Source organism: Lagenorhynchus albirostris, chromosome 2, assembly GCF_949774975.1.
Source record: "Lagenorhynchus albirostris chromosome 2, mLagAlb1.1, whole genome shotgun sequence".
NCBI classification, from domain to species: domain Eukaryota; kingdom Metazoa; phylum Chordata; class Mammalia; order Artiodactyla; family Delphinidae; genus Lagenorhynchus; species Lagenorhynchus albirostris.
The window spans coordinates 87,045,979-87,066,585 of NC_083096.1; the positions used below are offsets into that span (position 1 = coordinate 87,045,979).

At 39.0% G+C, this 20,607-nt stretch overlaps 1 protein-coding gene across 1 annotated transcript in view; it reads right to left on the reverse strand.

Annotated features, from left to right (window-relative positions):
* Positions 1 to 2,637: 2,637 nt before the first annotated feature.
* LRIG2 (leucine rich repeats and immunoglobulin like domains 2) overlaps positions 2,638 to 20,607 on the reverse strand; it is a 62,536-nt gene continuing 44,566 nt past the window's right edge. Inside the window, exons 13-18 of the mRNA XM_060139314.1 lie at positions 18,885 to 19,205; positions 17,499 to 17,780; positions 15,672 to 16,121; positions 14,890 to 15,039; positions 6,841 to 7,131; positions 2,638 to 4,436 (exon numbers count right to left, since the gene is read on the reverse strand). Of these exons, the coding sequence (XP_059995297.1) occupies positions 4,210 to 4,436; positions 6,841 to 7,131; positions 14,890 to 15,039; positions 15,672 to 16,121; positions 17,499 to 17,780; positions 18,885 to 19,205 (1,721 nt within the window). The 3' untranslated portion in view covers positions 2,638 to 4,209. The remainder of the gene's footprint in view (positions 4,437 to 6,840; positions 7,132 to 14,889; positions 15,040 to 15,671; positions 16,122 to 17,498; positions 17,781 to 18,884; positions 19,206 to 20,607) is intronic.

Genomic DNA, 20,607 nt, shown 5'->3' on the forward strand with positions numbered 1-20,607 from the left:
TGGCATTTCTGTGGATATTAAAATGATCAGAAGATGCCATAACACACGCGGGTAAAATACTGGGTATAAACTTGAACATCACAATTCCAAACCCATTCCAAATGGAGTCCCACTGATACAAAGAAACAGGAATAAAAATTAAAGAGTAAAAGGGAAGGTTATAATACATTATAGGCTTTAAAATTTTTTATTATGGTCATACCATTTGGGTTAGGAACCTTATAGATTTTCTCAGAAGAATAAGCCCAGAGTTTCATGTTTTCAGCCATTAACACAAAACTGGCTCCTTTTGTCAATCAAAGAACATAATCTTTTAGTTTAAAAAAAAAAATCTTTTTAAGTGTTCCACACTTACTGTATATAAAGAATTCTGAAAGGCAAAGTTTTAAGCCTGTCTTGCTTCTGAAGATTTCCAGTGATAAAATTGAAAGAGAGCTAAAAGTCATCTTGCCCATATTTGATTTCAATGCAGAAATTTCTTCAATGCTATTAACAGATGATTCTGTATATATAGCTATATACAGCTATATATATAGCTTCTGTATATACTTTTTCCATGAAAGGCTGATTATTCCAATTGTCAGACAAATCTAATTGTTAGAGTGTTAGCTTATATAGAATTATTGGCAAGTGTGTACTACATCTCCCTGTAACTTCTTCCCCACTGATATGACCCCTGTCCACTGGAATAAAAAGAGTGAATCTAATCTTTGTTTCATATGACAACCCTTTAAGTAACTAAAGACTTTTATCATCTCTCCCTTTTCTTAGGAAAATGGATAACAGAGTCTAAGTTGCTTAACATCTTAATGTTTCTTTTACAACCTGCCAATGGGCAATGTGAAGGCAACTGTTTTTAAACATGAAAGTTACCTTACAGAGAAAATACACATTTAAAGCATTCTAAGAGGGCACATTAGAGGGAATGGCACACTGGGCTGGGTTTCTGGTATTTCCTATCCTACAGATTAACTTACATCTAGGGAAAGCACTTGAGAGGCTACTGAGTGACAGGCAGCCAGCGGGTCAGGCATAGACTCTGTGGCAGGAAGACTTGGAGTACAAGCACAATGTTACTTCTTCTTCAAGGTATACTTACAGAATCAGTCTAAGAGGGGCACAAACAAATTAAGAGAATTTATGTATCCCTACTGATATGAAGTCGTAATAGGGACAATACTTCTCTCAGCATTTTAGTTTGCCTTGCTTTTGCAACATTTTTTATTAAACTGGTGGCAGGCAGACATTACACTGATGGGAAGAAACACAGATGAGCCACTAATCCAGTTTATAGTAGAGCATTTGCTATATGCTCTACATATGCAATACTGAAAAATTTCAGGAATTCCAACTCCTAAGATTAGAATTTATGAAATTTACTATTTTTTAAGACCAGGGATAGGCTATTCACATTTAAACAAATTCCTGACTAGTTTTTCAGGCAAGTTTTTTAGTTATTTAGGAAAGCTAGCAATACCTGGGAGGACATCTCAACCATTCGAGTTGACAGAGAACCTGGCTATTTGGGAGACCAGCCTGACACCACTGGCAGTAGAAAGACCACTGCTAAAGCAGAGGCAGCAATCATGTATTTTAAGTTTTCTAGAGCACTGGTTTGCAGCCTGGTTTTTGTCCTCTCACATGTAACAGCTGATGCTCACTTGCAGCCTTGTTCTAACTCCACTTTTTTCACTAAATAAAGTCCATCAGAATGTCAGAGTACTATAATTAGAGAGATGACCTTGAATACATTAGAAAGGTGAGTCACAAACTAGTTACAAATTAGTTGTGGCACACCTCTCAACTGATTCTGATATTCTGGTGTATTGTAATACTAGCATTCAGACCTGGTGTTCTGGAGGGCAATGGGTGGTTCTCAATCTACTCAAGATTCTTTATGTTTACCGACACTGTTTTAGAAGCTGAATATTTCTTCTCCTTATGAGGATTTCTTATAGCATTACTCCTGCTAGAGAGGAAATAAATCTGGCTCAAGTCAGAGTAAGCAGCATCACTCCTGTTCTACTCTAAAAAATATTTCATGAAAGCAGCTTTTTATTAGAGTAGATAATCCTTGATTCCAGGAGGGATCACAGATTCACAGAATGTTACAGCTGGAAAGGGCTTTAAAGCATCTAGTAAAATGCCCTCATTTCATGAGAAAGTCAGGCTGAGATGTAAAGGGACTTGCCCTTGATTACACAACTAGTAAGCAGCAGAGCTAGGAACTAAATCAGGTTTCGTGATTCTAAGTCAGTCCAGTACAAATTATACTACAACCTAGTAAAGTAAGAAGATGGATCAGAAATTGAAGGGAGAAGAAAATAGTGATACTTAAGGAGTTCAAAGTGAAAATGAAGAGAGGCTGACAATTTAAAAAGGAAAAGGACAAATGCATGATGGCATAAAACAGCTAGAAGAGTGCTGCTGCCTATGGGAGAAAAATTTAGGATTGAAAAATAGTATGAAATTCAGCTAAACTTCCTGGCAAAGAGCTGAGAAATTATGTGAGTTTAAAACCCTTGAAATGCACAATGACTTAGAAATAGATTATTTTCATTTAAGTGGTTGAAGTCATCTAGTATGTAACTAGTCCTCACTAAATTTAGAGGATAGAATCCAACAGCCTTTCTTTTTTTTCTGAAAGCAGAAAGAAGAGCTTTAGTCCATTACACTTTATTAGAGCACTAAGTCTTTTGTTTACATAAAACTTTTTGCTATCAGAAATTCAAGAAAACTTTTTGGCTTAAATAATCACTTGTACAGGGCTTCCCTGATGGCGCAGTGGTTGAGAGTCCGCCTGCCGATGCAGGGGACGTGGGTTCGTGCCCCGGTCCGGGAAGATCCCACATGCCGCGGAGCAGCTGGGCCCGTGGGCCATGGCTGCTGAGCCTGCGCATCCGGAGCCTGTGCTCCGCAGCGGGAGAGGACACAACAGTTGAGAGGCCCGCGTACCACAAAAAAAAAAAAAAATCACTTGTACAAAACAAGGACCACTCTAAAGCTTTACAGTATAAGAATTTCTGCACTTTCTTCTACTCCCAAAAGCAGTCTTCCCTTCTTAAGACATACTGTGCATTGGTAAAAGAGATATTATTTTAAAAAACAAACACACACACACACAGAAAAAAAAGCAATCTTTGGTTTCCTCATCAACTAAGTACTTTGCTGAAGGAAGATATTCCCCAAACAAGTTTTCCTTTATCTATGCGCATATGACAATGACAAGACTGCTAGTCGTTTGAAAAAGCCTTTTTATGCTTGAAAGATTATATTACCTGGCACTTGTAAACAGATAACAAATGATTAGCTGTACAAATCTTTAGGCATAAAGAAAGTGGTTAATTACACCAAGATGGTGTTTGTGTGTACGCAATTACTAGGTACCCTGCTTCTATACTTATACTTCTTAACAAATACGTATTTAAAACTTTAAACAAAGTCTTTGGATTCACTAAACCAAGTTGTACAAAATCTGTGGTCTGAGAAGCAGCTGTCAATATTATAACTGAATATTATATATAATTTTGGCATATCAAAAATATTTACATTGCAACACATATGACCAATGAATACGAAAATTATTTATAAATGCACATATATATACAGTGAGATCCCTGGGCGACAGGGACCAAAAAAAAGAGAGAGAGGAAGAGAGAGATTCACAAGAATACAAAACGCTCGACCTAGTAATAGTTGGTCAAGTCTGGGATTCTTGTTGAAGACCTTGAATATCAAAGCCCCACTCTCAACTATAGGATTAAAACCACTGCAGAATCCCAGGCACACTTCCCAGGAGGCTCCAAAGTTATTTTTGTTCCTTGGAAGGCAAAATAGAACAGCGTTGTTTACTCAGGATCATTCGGTAGGTTGAGACAATCCAGGGTGTTAAGCAGCAATGAGACTCTCCCTAACAGGCAATGAGCACCTGGGCACATCCCAGTAGAACCATAAGACAGCACTCTGTCCTCTATCTTCCTCCGCCTGTGTTGCACATTTTCTATTAGATGTACCCATTTCTGTCAGCCATTACCCTTTCTTCGTCAAGTATAAGCCCAAACAAATGTCTGGGCCCCCTTGATGTGGTCAGATGTAATTATAGACAAAGAGCAAAGCAAATGCTGACTTTGGGGTTTCTTCCGAACTCTGAGGTAGTAAATACAAAATCAACTAATTTGAGTCTGCCCAGATTTCATTCTGGAGTGAGTTTCATGTGCCCTCACTGCCATCTTGAATGTTCCGAGTCCTACTAAAATCAAAAGTGTGGTCGTGTAACCTGTGACAGGGCATGGGGGAAGAGGAACAGTCTGGATCACTCTCTGCCAGGCCCTCGTTTTGATGGAGTTGTGGTGACTCAAAGACTGACTGCTGCGATAAAGGAGGATGAGGCATACCTGGTTCTTTGCTTATGTTCCACAGAGGCCGCTGCAAGGGTTCTGAGAACGAGAGACAGTAATAATTATCAGTGGTGAATGGAAGTATAAAATTAATTTTCTAAAACTTAATTTTCTTCTACCCAAGTCTTCAAAGAAATAATAAGAAATAACCCAGGACTCCTGAATAAGGACGTTAAGATAAAATGTATATTTGCCATTTTCTTAGCAAAAACAAAAAAAAGAAAACAAAACAAAAACTGAAACCATGGTCTTTCAAACACTTCTACTCAACAACTTTACCAATTAATTACTGAAACCATGCTGTGCCATCTGCTTTCACCTATTACTGGTGTTTCTACTGCTATAAAACTTAAAACTCTTTAGACACATGGAAACAGACTAAAAGAGAATTAGTATCCATATAGTAATGAAAGTTGCACAATACATAAGTAAAAATTATTGATTCAGTGCAGTCATTGTATCTTTAAATAACAATTAAATGCTTATCTTAAAAAAAATCATTTTGGGCTTCCCTGGTGGCGCAGTGGTTAAGAATCCTCCTGCCAATGCAGGGGACATGGGTTCGAGCCCTGGTCCAGGAAGATCCCACATGCCACGGAGCAACTAAGCCCACGCGCCACAACTACGGAGCCTGCACTCTAGAGCCCACGTGCCACAACTACCGAAGCCCGCATGCCTAGAGCCCGTGCTCTGCAACGAGGAGCCACCACAATGAGAAGCTGGCACTCACAACAAAGAGTGGCCCCTGCTCGCCACAACTAGAGAAAGCCTGAGAGCAGCAACGAAGACCCAACGCAGCCAAAAATAAAATACATACAATAAATACATTTATTTTAAAAAATCATTTTAAAAATAAACAACCATTCCCCTCCAGCTTCTAGCAAGCCAATAACTCTAACAACAAAATAATAACCAAAAGCTGGTATTTTAAATCAGGTTATCTATACTTTGCCTTCAAAAATATGCATTTCTCATTATTATTTACTGCAGTGGTGGGCTCTTTCCCCAGAGAACATTTACTGTAAGTTATATTAACTTCATGGGGATGTATTTTGGAAAAAGCTAGCCAAACATTCTAGAAACAAACACTCAGAAATAAAAATAAAACCCATGTGCAAAGTAAGCTAGAGCAGGGTTTCTCAAGCTTTAATATTCATACAAATAACCTGGAGACTGTGTTAAAATATAGACTCTGGTTCACTAGGTCTGGGGTGGGACCCATGCTCTGCATTTCTAACAAGCTCCTAGGTAATGCTGATGCTGACAGACCACACTTTGAGTAGCAAGGAGCTAGAGCATCCTAGCTAAGGAACAAGCAATGCACCGAAGCACTCTCATTTGCTTTCATCTGATTTCCTCACTTACAGACCAGATTAACAATTAAGACATCCCTAAAGTTGGGGAAAGATACTGCATTTTTAGTTCTACTTAAAGTTATTTTGTGCGTGTATATCTCTTCTAGGACACGGGGAAATGGATTTAGTGTTGGTGCCTTTCTTTCATGGACACAGAATTTTAAAGACAAGAGACTAACTTCAATAACAGGATATTCTTCTCTGACCTGTACCCTCTTTAGAAAACTTTAGAGGTGGTCTCTTAACTAAGAACAACAGAGCACATCGTAAAAGTCCATGTCATTTCATTCACTCCAACCAGAACCATCCCTGGAAGCACCACTATACAACGTCTTCCACTGTAAACCTACGGTGCAAAGCCCCACCCTATTTCCAGTGCTCTTTCATTTCAGGCGGACAGGAGGGTGACAGTGGATAAAAAGCCTGGATGGACAGGAAGACATGCTCAGTAGTGCCCTTCATGGTCTAGAAAAAGTTTTGTTTTGTTTTGCTTTGCTTTATTGACTGGGTTGTTTCAAATGCCTCGTCGGCACAATATAACATGTGTTTCTTTTCCTGGGCTACTATCCCCAAACTGCTTTCCCAATTATGGCCCTGACTGTAATACTTCACAGATGAAAGCAAATACCTGCCAAGTGATACTGACATTCAACATTTACCTGATAGAACAGCAACCAAATAAAACATTTTTAAATCTTCTCAGTGAAAATCTTCATCAAATTATGCCCAAATTATTATATCCTTAGCATTTCAAGTCTCCATTATTTAAATAAACATGGAAGAAAAAAGTAGTGCCTGTATGAAACGTCTTTATAGAAACTTTTTCTACATGGCTTCTGAATCTTTAGAAGTAAGATCTTGTTACTCCCACAAAAGCTGTTTTCATCCTACAGATCCAGACTTCTTTCTAAATCTAATCTCTAAAAATCTTTGGCTCTAGTTTATATCAATTAATAGTAGCTAATTACTCCATTATACCAACTTGTTTGCTTCTGTCAAATGAGAGTGCTACCTATATGACAGAAGGAAAACTCAAGTAGGTGAAAGTGAAAACAAACCAAAATAACAAAAAACACTGTGCCCTTTACCACTGCTCTTCTGTGTGGAGGAAAGTTTCTTCTCATTTATCCTCTCATGGTTGGTGGGAAAGGCAGGCATCTCTCTATCTGCTGCTGATACCAGGCTCTCCAGGGTGGTGGCATCTTGGGGAAGATGTGCCAAATAAGTCTCTTTGGGCATCTGGACCATAAGGCTGGACAGTGTCTGATCTAGAACATCCTCTTCAGCAATATAGGTGTATGGACAGTATTCTCGGGTCCGGGAGTAGATGTTAGCATTGTCATAACAATCTGAGCAGATAACCCGGGTGCCAGTGCCACCTAATGACAACACGGGAAAGAACCCAAACATCCTTCAGTTAAGGAATCAGTTTTGCCAACTATTAGTTTTCTCTAACAGTTGTCATCATATCTGCATTTGTTCAAAACTTGCATTATAAACCAGATGAAGTTTCAAGGTCTTTCTGTGAACTAACTAATTTAATCCTTATAATATCCCTAAGAGGTAAGTATTATTATTATCCCTATTTTACAGACAGAGTATCTACAACACAGAGAGGTCAGGTAAGGCCCAAAGACATACTGCCTGAGTGAAGAGCTGCAATTTAAACTCAGGCCCTCTGGCTCCAGCACCCATGCTCTTGAGTAGTACATTAAGCCATCTTTGACAAGCCTGGATAAGGTCATGCGCAAATCAAGGGAGCTAAGATAAGGCTGGCACTGTGCTACAAGACACATGTTTGGCTTAAGCAAACTAAAGCAGAGAACAAGGGGTTTTGATGACTTTATTTCACAAAAGCCCACATAACTTTTGTTAAGTCAAGAGGTTAAGCAACACTAATTGCTAAAAGGACCCTTAGAGAAAGCCTCTGACGGTGAAGAGTCCTGCCTGACAAGTGTGTGTTTGGCAGAAGTAAAAGTTTAATAATGAGCTCCCTGGGCAATTAAGTGCTTTGAAAACTGAATGATAAAAAAAGAGGAAAGTGAGAAATAAAGACTGACTTATTCATGTTCAAGCAACAGAATGTTAGAACTGGAAAAGAACAGGAAGTAATTAAGTTTAACCCAGAAAGCAGTGTTATTTCCTACAAATTGCAAAAAGTAGAGGCTTTTAAGTATTCTTTAAAAAGCTAGAGGGGGACTTCCCTGGTGGCACAGTGGTTAAGAATCTGCCTGCCAATGCAGGGGACACGGGTTCGAGCCCTGGTCTGGGAAGATCCCACATGCTGCGGAGCAACTAAGCCCGTGTGCCACAACTACTAAGCCTGCGCTCTAGAGCTCATGTGCCACAACTACTGAGCCCGCGTACCACAACTAATGAAGCCTGCGTGCCTAGAGGCCATCCTGGCCAGGGAAGGTCTCACAAGCCACACAGTATAGCCAAAAAGAAAAAAAAAAAAAAAAAGCTAGAAATACCCTCCTTTCCATGGAAAGCCAAAATAATGGAATAGAGCTTCCATGTGTATACTACTTGAAGTACTACACAGATTTGTGGAAAGAATATTTAAGAATCATGAGAGAAATGCTTTATAAAATATTGTTTCTTTATTTTTAAAATGAGGAGATTAAAGCTCAGCTTTTAGGTAACTTGTTGGTGACCACATGGCTGGAAAGAGGAACTGGGAGTCAAACCGAATTCTACCCCTTAATTCACTTCCCTGTGTTCTGTCACTCCCTATGGGAAGAGTGGAGTCGGGAAAAGTAGTGTTGAGAAGTCAGATTCACTTAACTATTTTATATCTCTCTGATGTTCTCCAATATAAGATGAGAATCATCAATGCCCTTTAAACCTTAGTGAATGTCTACCTGTCAGCAGGAGATACAACCTCCCTGGGATATGTTCTGAAGGGTGCTCATGCCTGAAAAGGATAAAAGACACCTGAAGAAAGTTTCTAGAGCATCTCCTTCCTACAACAATACTTTGGTTTGGGAGCCTCTGCTGTGTTCTCCAATCCCTTGTTTAAGGATGTGTTTTACTCCTTTCTGTCAGAAGATTTTCTCCTCTGTTAAGACTTTAGAGCCTGAACCAAGATGGTGGAGTACAAGGATGTGCTCTCACTCCCTCTTGCAAGAACACCAGAATCACAACTAACTGTTGAACAATCATCAACAGGAAGACACTGGAACTCACCAAAAAAAGATACCTGACATCCAAAGACAAAGGAGAAGCCACAATGAGACAGTAGGAGGGGTGCAATCACAATAAAATCAAATCCCATAAGGCTGGGTAGGTGACTCACAAATTGGAGAACACTTATACCACTAAAGTCCACCCACTGGAGTGAAGGTTCTGAGCCCAGGTCAGGCTTCTGAACCTGGGGGTCCAGCAACGGGAGGAGGAATTCCTAGAGAATCAGACTTCGAGGGCTAGCGGGATTTGACTGCAGGACTCTGACAGGACTGGGGGAAATAGAGACTCCACTCTTGGAGGGCACACATAAGTACTGTGTGCATCAGGACGCAGGGGAAGGAGCAGTGACCCCAGGGAGACTGAACCAGAGCTACCTGCTAGTGTTGGAGGTTCTCCTGCAGAGGTGGGGGGCAGCTGTGGCTCACCAAGGGACAAGGACACTGGCAGCAGAAGTTCTGGGAAGCAATCCTTAGCGTAAGCCCTCCCAGAGTCCGCCATCAGCCCCACCAAAGAGCCTGCAGGTTCCAGTGTTGGGTCGCCTCAGGCCAAACAACCAACAGGGAGGGAACCTAGCCCCACCCATCAGCACTCTAGCGGATTAAAGTTTTACTGAGCTCTGCCCACCAGTGCAACAGCCAGCTCTACCCACCACCAGTCCCTCCCATCAGTAAAACTTGCACAAGCCTCTTAGATGGCCTCATCCACCAGAGGACAGACAGCAGAAGCAAGAACAACTACAATCCTGCAGCCTGTGGAAGAAAAACAACATTCACAGAAAGATAGACAAGATGAAAAGGCAGAGGGCTATGGACCAGATCAAAGAACAAGATAAAACCCCAGAAAAACAACTAAATGAAGTGGAGATAGGCAACCTTCAAGAAAAAGAATTCAGAATGATGATAGTAAACATGATCCAGGACCTTGGAAAAAGAATGGAGGCAAAGATCGAGAAGATGCAAGAAATGTTTAACAAAGACCTAGAAGAATTAAAGAACAAACAAACAGAGATGAACAATACAATAACTGAAATGAAAACTACACTAGAAGGAATCAATAGCAGAATAACTGAGGCAGAAGAACAGATAAGTGACCTGGAAGACAGAATGGAGGAATTCACTGCTGTGGAACAGAATAAAGTAAAAAAAATGAAAAGAAATGAAGACAACCTAAGAGACCTCTGGGACAACATTAAACACAGCCACAGTCACATTATAGGGGTCCCAGAAGAAGCAGAGAGAGAGAAAGGACCTAAGAAAATATTTGAAGAGATGATAGTCAAAAAATTCCCTAACATGGGAAAGGAAATAGCCACCCAATTCCAGGAAGCGCAGAGAGTCCCATACAGGATAAACCCAAGGAGAAACACGCCGAGACACATAATAATCAAACTGACAAAAATTAAAGACAAAGAAAAAAAACAAAGCAGCAAAGGAAATGAAAAATTACATACGACGGAACTCCCATAAGGTTAACAGCTGATTTCTCAGCAGAAACTCTACAAGCCGAAGGCAGTGGCATGATATACTTAAAGTGATGAAAGGGAAGAACCTACACAACCAAGATTACTCTACCCAGCAAGGATCTCATTCAGATTTGATGGAGAAATCAAAAGCTTTACAGACAAGCAAAAGCTAAGAAAACTCAGCACCACCAAACCAGCTCTACAACAAATGCTAAAGGAACTTCTCTAAGTATGCAACACAAGAGAAGAAAAAGACCTACAAAAACAAACCCAAAATAATTAAGAAAATGGTCATAGTAACATACATATCAATAATTACCTTAAACGTGAATGGATTAAATGCTCCAACCAAAACACACAGCCTTGCTGAATGGATACAAAAACAAGACCCATATATATGCTGTCTACAAGAGACCCACTTCAGACCTAGGGACACATACAGACTGAAAGTGAGAGGATGGAAAAAGATATTCCATGCAAATGGAAACCAAAAGAAAGCTGGAGTAGCAATACTCCTATCAGATAAAATAGACTTTAAAATAAAGAATGATACAAGAGACAAGGAAGGACACTACATAATGATCAAGGGATCAATCCAAGAAGAAGATATAACAATTATAAATATATATGCACCCAACATAGGAGCACCTCAATACATAAGGCAACTTGCTAACGGCTCTAAAAGAGGAAATCAACAGTAACACAACAATAGTGGGGGACCTTAACACCTCACTTACACCAATGGACAGATTATCCAAACAGAAAATTAATAAGGAAACAGAAGCTTTAAATGACACAATAGACCAGATACATTTAATTGATATTTATAGGACATTCCATCCAAGAACAACAGATTACACTTTCTTCTCAAGTCAGCACGGAACATTCTCCAGGACAGATCACATCTTGGGTCACAAATCAAGCCTCAGTAAATTTAAGACAACTGAAATCATATCAAGCATCTTTTCTGATCACAACACTATGAGATTAGAAATCAAGTACAGGGGAAAAAAACATAAAAAACACAAACACATGGAGGCTAAACAATACGTTACTAAATTACCAAGAGATCACTGAGGAAATCAAAGAGGAAATCAAAAAATACCTAGAGACAAATGACAATGAAAACACGACGATGCAAAACCTATGGGATGCAGCAAAAGCAGTTCTAAGAGGGAAGTTTACAGCAATTCAAGCCTACCTCAAGAAACAAGCAAAATCTCAAACGATCTAATGTTACACCTAAGGGAACTAGAGAAAGAAGAACAAACAAAACCCAAAGTTAGCAGAAGGAAAGAAATCATAAATATCAGAGCAGAAATAAATGAAATAGAAACAAAAAAACAACAGCAAAGATCAATAACACTAAAAGCTGGTTCTTTGAGAAGATAAGCAAAATTGATAAACCATTAGCCAGACACATCAAGAAAAACAGGGAGAGGACTCAAATCAATAAAACAAAAAATGAAAAAGGAGAAGTTACGACACTGCAGAAACACAAAGCATCCTAAGAGACTACTATAAGCAACTCCATGCCAATGAAATGGACAACCTGAAAGAAATGGACAAATTCTTAGAAAGGTATAACCTTCCAAGACTGACCCAGGCAGAAATAGAAAATATGAACAGACCAATCCCAAGTAATGAAATCGAAACTGTGATTAAAAACCTTCCAACAAACAAAAGTCCAGGACCAGATGGCTTCACAGGTGAATTCTATCAAACGTTTAGAGAAGAGCTAACACCCATCCTTCTCAAACTCTTCCAAAATACTGCAGAGGAAGGAAAACTCCCAAACTCATTCTATGAGGCTACCATCACCCTGATACCAAAACCAGACAAAGATACTACAAAAAAAGAAAATTACAGACCAATATCACTGATGAATATAGACGCAAAAATCCTCAACAAAATACTAGCAAACAGAATCCAACAACACATTAAAAGGATCACACACCATGATCAAGTGGGATTTATCCCAAAGATGCAAGGATTCTTCAATATACGCAAATCAATCAATGTGACACACCATATTAACAAGTTGAAGAATAAAAACCATATGATCATCTCAATATATGCAAAAAAAGCTTTTGACAAAATTCAACACCCATTTATGATAAAAAACCTCCAGAAAGTGGGCATAGAGGGAACCCACCTCAACATAATAAAGGCCATATACGACAAACCCACAGCAAACATCATTCTCAATGGTGAAAAACTGAAAGCATTTCCTCTAAGATCAGGAACAAGACAAGGATGTCCACTCTCACCACTATTATTCAACATAGTTTTGGAAGACCTAGCCACAGCAATCAGAGAAGAAAAAGAAATAAAAGGAATACAAATTAGAAAAGAAGAAGTAAAACTGTCACTGTTTGCAGATGACATGACACTATACATAGAGAATCCTAAAGATGCCACCAGAAAACTACTAGAGCTAATCAATGAATTTGGTAAATTTGTAAGATACAAAATTAACGCACAGAAATCTCTTGCATTCCTATACACTAATGATGAAAAATCTGAAAGAGAAATTAAGGAAACACTCCCGATTTACCACTGCAACAAAAAGAATAAAATACCTAGGAATAAACCTACCTAGGGAGACAGAAGACCTGTATGCAGAAAACTATAAGACACTGATGAAAGAAATTAAAGATGATACCAACAGATGGAGAGATATACCATGTTCTTGGATTGGAAGAATCAAAATTGTGAAAATGACTATACTACCCAAAGCAATCTACAGATTCAATGCAATCCCTATCAAATCACCAATGGCATTTTTTACAGAACTAGAACAAAAAATCTTAAAATTTGTATGGAGACACAAAAGACCCCGAATAGCCAAAGCAGTCTTGAAGGAAAAAAGCAGAGCTGGAGGAATCAGACTCCCTGACTTCAGACTATACTACAAAGCTACAGTAATCAAGACAATATGGTACTGGCACAAAAACAGAAATGTGGATCAACGGAACAGGATAGAAAACCCAGAGATAAACCCACACACCTATGGTCAACTAATCTATGACAAAGGAGGCAAGGATATACAATGGAGAAAAGACAGTCTCTTCAATAAGTGGTGCTGGGAAAACTGGACAGCTACATGTAAAAGAATGAAATTAGCACACTCCCTAACACCATACACAAAAATAAACTCAAAATGGATTAGAGACCTAAATGTAAGACCAGACACTTTAAAACTCTTAGAGGAAAACATAGGAAGGACACTCTTTGACATAAATCACAGCAAGATCTTTTTTGATCCACCTCCTAGAGTAATGGAAATAAAAACAAAAATAAACAAATGGGACCTAATGAAACTTCAAAGCTGTTGCACAGCAAAGGAAACCATAAACAAGACGAAAAGACAACCTTCAGAATGGGAGAAAATATTTGCAAACGAATCAATGGACAAAGGATTAATCTCCAAAATACATAAACAGCTCATGCAGCTCAATATTAAAAAAACAACCCTATCCAAAAATAGGCAGAAGATCTAAATTGACATTTCTCCAAAGAAGACATACAGATGGCCAAGAAGCACATGAAAAGCTGCTCAACATCACTAATTATTAGAGAAATGCAAATCAAAACTACAATGAGGTATCACCTCACACCAGTTAGAATGGGCATTATCAGAAAATCTACAAACAACAAATGGTGGAAAGGGTGTGGAGAAAAGGGAACCCTCTTGCACTGTTGGTGGGAATGTAAATTGATACAGCCACTATGGAGAACAGTATGGAGGTCCTTAAAAAACTAAAAATAGAATTACCATATGATCCAGCAATCCCACTACTGGGCATTTACCCAGAGAAAACCATAATTCAAAAAGATACATGCACCCCTATGTTCACTGCAGCACTATTTACAATAGTCAGGTCATGGAAGCAACCTAAATGCCCATCGACAGATGAATGGATAAAGAAGATATGGTACATATATACAATGGAATATTACTCAGCCATAAAAAGGAACGAAATTGGGTCATTTGTTGAGATGTGGATGGATCTAGAGACTGTCATATAGAGTGAAGTAAGTCAGAAATAGAAAAACAAATATCGTATATTAACGCATATATGTGGAACCTAGAAAAATGGTACAGCTGAACTGGTTTTCAGGGCAGAAATTGAGACAGATGTAGAGAACAAACGTATGGACACCAAGGGGGGAAAGCGGTGGGGGATCGTGGTGGTGGTGTGATGGTGGTGGTGGGAGATTGGGATTGACATGTATATACTGATGTGTATAAAACTGATGACTAATAAGAACCTGCTGCATAAAAATATAAATAAAATAAAATTCAAAAACTCAAAAAAAAAGACTTTAGTCAATTTTCATCCTATTTTGCATGGGGCAAATGTTTTCATTGAGTAGCTTACTTTAAAATATTGCTTCAGATTACTGTGGAAAACTATACACTTAAAAAAAAACTAAACAGGGTAGGCTGAAATTGTAAGCACAGATAATAAAAAGTCATTACCATCAGCGCCTTTGTGTAAATATCCATTGGCAGGAGGCATAAGTTGCTGATGACTACCTGCCTCAGAGTTGCTGTAGCCTTCCTGTGGCTCAGACAGTGTTCCTTGGGAAGACAAGTAGCTGGGAATGTCTGCAGGCAGATTGAGCTCGTCTGTAAAAGAGACATCTGTAACTCTCAAATAAAGTTAGGCAATTTAAGCCAAAACTCAGAAGACTATCTTGCAAATGTATTCTACTTTGGTACTAATGGCCAGGAAAATGTTATGTACCTAGGAACTCAACAACTCCTAGAATTTTCTCTGAAAATTATTTCTCACTAGAATTCTCCCCCAAACTTCATTTTAAAAGTATTACCAAAAGAAAAAAACCCTGAAGTCTGAAATCTTATCCACAGACACACTTTAGCAATCTATCTGGCTGTACCTCTTCTCTTACAGGATTTCAGGGTGGGGGACAGGTGGGAAAGACTGATCTCTGTCATAACGACTCCACTCTTCCCCAAAGGAAAATTACAATGGAAATGAGCCTTAGGTATTAAAGAAAGAAGGTGCACATGCAACTGTTTAAAAGAACAAAGTTTTGGGGGACTGTCTAGAAATTCTTAAGCTTATTCACTAGAGCGGTTCCATTATATCAAGAAAGTAGGACATTTTAACAGAAAAACTCTTCCTTCTATCACAAATAAATTATCAAAGCTCCTTAGTTTTTTATATTTAACAACAAATCCTACACTACATTCCTGACTCAGGTATAAGCCACAAGGGTCAACCGGGTACCACTTACCTGTGTTCGTGATACTATAGTCTTCATTTTTCCTTCTCATGTGGTAAATAACAATGACCCAGATCAAAGAGGTACCCACAACACAGCAGACCACAACAATGATGACAATGCCAACTGTGGTCCACCCATCGTCTTCATGCCCAATGCTACTCTGGGAAGAGTCACAATTGGGGGTGGAAATCACATTTAGGTAAATGTGACCACGTTCTGTCCCAAGGGTGTTGGACATAATGCAGGTATATTTCCCAGCATCTTCCAGCCCAGCGTCTACAATGATGAGAAGCTGGTTGGCTGCAGCAAAGAAGTGCCGTTCTGTCACCAGCAGTGGTCCATCATCTTTGGTCCAGTTGAGGCGAGGGGCAGGACTCCCTCCAGCTATGCACTGTAATACTGCAGTTTCACCTCGGGTTACTGTCTTGTCCTCCAGAGGTCTAATAAATGAGGGTGTCTCTAACAGAAAGATGCATTAAAAAATATTAGGCAGTTTTATTCCTAATTGCATTAGACTAATTAGGTTACGATGAAATAAGCACTTTCATAAGCTCATGGGAGGATTAGAAGTTAATGTTTCAGAAAAGCAAAAGCCTCAAAAAATCTAAATCTCATCTCAGGAATTACACCTTGAGCAAGCTATCCTAAGCAAAGAATTCAAAGATCTATATACAAAAATGCTTATTACAAAATTAGTTGTAATTTTTAAAGGTAAAGGGAAAAAATCCAAAAATCTAGCAGAAAAATGAGTAAGTAAATTATACCACAGCCACATGATATTCATGAAGACTTAATGACAAGGTAACCCTGTGATACAATATTAAGTGGAAAAAAGTAGGTATACATAACCACATAAGGATGAGTGTTTTATTTTTCTTTTTTAGGTTTTTTTTTTTTTTTTGGATGTGGACCATTTTTAAAGTCTTTATTGAGTTTGTTACAATATTGCTTCTGTTTTATGTTTTGGTTTTTTGGCCGTGAGGCATGTGGGATCTTAGCTCCCCAACCAGGGATCGAACCTGCACCCCCTGCATTGGAAGGCGAAGCTTTTGTTTTGTTTATAAGTATTTCTTTCATTGAGCTTTTTAATTCTTTAAATTTATTTATTTATTTATTTATTTTTGGCTGCACTGGGTCTTCATTGCTGCGTGCGGGCTTTCTCTAGTTGCAGTGAGCAGGGGCTACTCTTTGTTGTGGTGCGTGGGCTTCTCATTGCGGTGGCTTCTCGCTGCAGAGCACGGGCTCTAGGTGCACGGGCTTCAGTAGCTGTGGCTCACAGGCTCTAGAGCGCAAGCTCAGTAGTTGTGGCACGTGGGCTTAGTTGCTCTGCAACATGTGGGATCTTCCCAGACCAGGGCTCGAACCCATGTTCTCTGCATTGGCAGGTGGATTCTTAACCACTGCGCCACCAGGGAAGTCCCAGAAGGCCAAGTCTCAACCACTGGTCTGCCAGGAAAGTCCCAAGATGAGTTTTGTGGGATTTTTTAAAGATTTATTATTTATTTATTTATTTAATTTATTTTTGGCTGTGTCGGGTCTTAGTTGTGGCATGTGGGATCTTCACTGAGGCATGGGGGATCAAAGGGATTTGAATATTCAATTCATGGGATAAAAATCTCTAATTCTGCCCTCAGAATTTCCCCAGATTTCAGTTTACTGATCCACTAATATCCTAGGCTGACATAACCCTGCATAAATTGGCAGACCAAGGAAACAAAGATATAAGAATCCCAACTAAAATCTCAAATATAGATTCTTCTTGCCATTAAGACCAAGAGTCAATCCATAATAAAAAGATTCCCACAAAAGCAGGGACCCACGGAGCAATAAACATACCTAACACGATTAATGAAGCATTTGCTGAGAGGCCGCCTGCTATGTTCTGTGCCATGCAGCTATAGATCCCCATGTCTTCTATTTTCACATTTGCAATGAAGAAGACATCATCCTCAGGCATGACATGCATGCGTCTCTCTCGAGCCGCAGGAAAGTCAGTACCACCATCTTTCTGCCAGGAAATCTGAGGTGCAGGGTGCCCCTCTGCAGCACATTCTAATCTGGCCATGGCACCAGTGCGAATAGTTAGATCCATTGGAGTTTTCAGAAAAGATGGCATCTCTGTTCCAAAAAAGATCACCAAGAGAAAGTGGGTGGGTGGGGGGAATACACACACACACACACACACACACACACACACACACACACACACACACACACACACACACACACACACACACACACACACACACACACACACACACACTCATACCTACATACAAGGGAGGGAGACTCTATTAGGCAAAATACCGACTGTTGCAATGCTCCATTTCTTTGAGAAGACATGCTCCCTGCATTGACAATAAATACTACTTCAGAGGCCATCTTTTCTCCCAGAACCTCAGGGCATGGAGTACAGTGATGACTAACTCTTCTAGAATGTGTGGCAAATCTACCTGATCTCCTTGATAGGGACAGAAAAAGCAGAAGCCACAAACCTTTTTGAACATATATTTTAGAACCTAATATTTACTATGACTCCCTTACTTAAGAGACTAAATGGTGCTTCCCAAACAAACATCTACAAAGCTGTCAAGGAAACTGCATGATAAAAAAAATTTATGCCTTCAAACATCTCATAAAACAACCCAGGATCAAGACATATGTACATCTTTTGGTTGCACAAAGCCTGAAGTGTTGTAGTTATTCAGCCCAACAGGTGATAGATCAATCAAGCTGTTTTGTTTTTTTCTTTCACAGCCACAATGAAAAAGAGCATTATTTTCAAAAATGGTTTTGTGTGACTACATTTAGACAATGATAATGATCACTGGACCCAGAAATGTTCTCAATACTCCCAGTTATTGGACGGCCTGTGAACAATGTCAGGAATAAATTTCATAGTTTTTAGAACAGAATTATGGTTCTGGAAAGAAAATGGAGAATTAAAAAAATTTTTTTTTTCAAAAGCATAAATAAAAGTGAAAGTAGCCCATCTCCTAGAGCCACAGAATTCACCTTTACCCCTCAGTCAAAGACTGATTAGGGACAGTAAGTGGGTAAATTAGCAATCCAGTCTGTATACTGTCATAACCCTAAAGACAAAAACAGTAAGGAATCCCCCTGCAATGTCAGGTTTATCCTAATTTTCTTGGTCAAAGATTCAAAAATCAAACATGAAAAATCCTTCTAACCACAGAACTATCAGGGAGCATAATTTCTTACCATTCACAGTCAGTTTGGCTTTATGAGAATAGTTAGAACCAAAGTGATTAGTAATAATACACTGATATTTTCCTTCATCTGTGAAATTTACATTGAAAAGATGTAAGACACTAGTGTATTCCAGAGCTTCTCCAGCTTGTTGCTGATAACGAACAAAATTCTCAATATCAGCATCATACAAGATTTCACTGTCTTTGCGCCACAAAGTAGACATGGGTGAATCACTGCTGCTCACTGCAGTGCATGTCAGAGTCACGTTCATGCTTCTTAGAGCAACTGTGGTTTCAGGATGGGTTCTTATCTGCGGCTTGAGAAAATCATCTAAGGAGGAAAAAATGGGGCAGGAGCCAAGTCAGTTATTTATTTTTGCTTCTATAGATTCAATTTTAAAACAAATAATGTAAAATTGCATGTTATGCTTACAAAATGTCATGTTAAGGTTGAAAGGGACTATAGAGCTAGAATCCAATTCCCTTGTTTTAAGATGAGGAAAATGATGCCCAGAATGGTCAAATGACTTGCTCTAAGATATGTAAGTCCACAGCTAAGCCTGGACTGGAACCCAGGTTTTCAGACTTCAGGGTTTAGCACTCTTTCTACCATTCCTTACTGTCACTTATGCTTTGAATGTACTTCTTAAGTATTACCAGTTACTGAGAAAAGGAGAAACCTAAATTAGAATTTTAAAACAAGCTCTAATTCTATTACCCCTTGTGTGTATGTGTATGTCTGTGTTTGTGTGTATATATAACATATATAAAAATAGGTATTCCAGGCTTCCCTAGTGGCGCAGTGGTTGAGAGTCCGCCTGCCGATGCAGGGGACACGGTTCATGCCCCGGTCCGGGAAGATCCCACATGCCGCGGAGCGGCTGGGCCCGTGAGCCATGGCTGCCGAGCCTGCGCCTCCGGAACCTGTGCTCCTCAACGGGAGAGGCCACAACAGTGAGAGGCCCGCGTACCGCAAAAAAAAAAAAAAAATAGGTATTTCTATTAATAAAACATACTATTTGAAAGTACTTTGTGCATAACTTTCACCTAAAATAGTGAATAATTCCAAACATGTCAAATGTCCAAATGAAGACTGGCTTAGGACTGGCTAATAAACTATAGATTCATAAATAATAATATATTATTGGACTGATTCAGAGAAGCAGGTATATGAATTCTTAACCAATGTCTTCACTGGGTAACATTTCACTGTGCCATAAAAGTGATAACTAAAAAAAGAAGATAAATTGTATGGTGTAAGCTTATGTTTAAAACTAAAGTCAGAAGGGCATTCATGGCAATGTAAGCAGAATTTAATCATTACTAGATTCTTTGTTTTCTTCCTTAAAGTTTGTAAAAACAACTTAAGTATTTTATGTGCCTGAACTTCCAAATGTCCTAAGCATCTTTAAGTAGACTGTGGAAATACATCTGGCAATATACAGGTATCTAAATGATCAGAGTTATTAGTGATATGCAACACAGATACACTAATCTAAAAGTTCCACTGTGTAAAGCTAAGAATTTGTTACTAAAGGAAATGTAAATGTAAAAGAAAAATTTACAAATTGAGAAAAAACAATATAGATGTATACTTGAAATTATAATTAAGTGCTAGAATCAAGACAACTTGTCTATGACAACTTGTCTCTGTCCCCCTTCCCCTCCAAAAAACTCCCAAACCCTGCTGCTTCTGTCTTAGGAAAATGCATCAAAAACAGAAACCGGTCTTC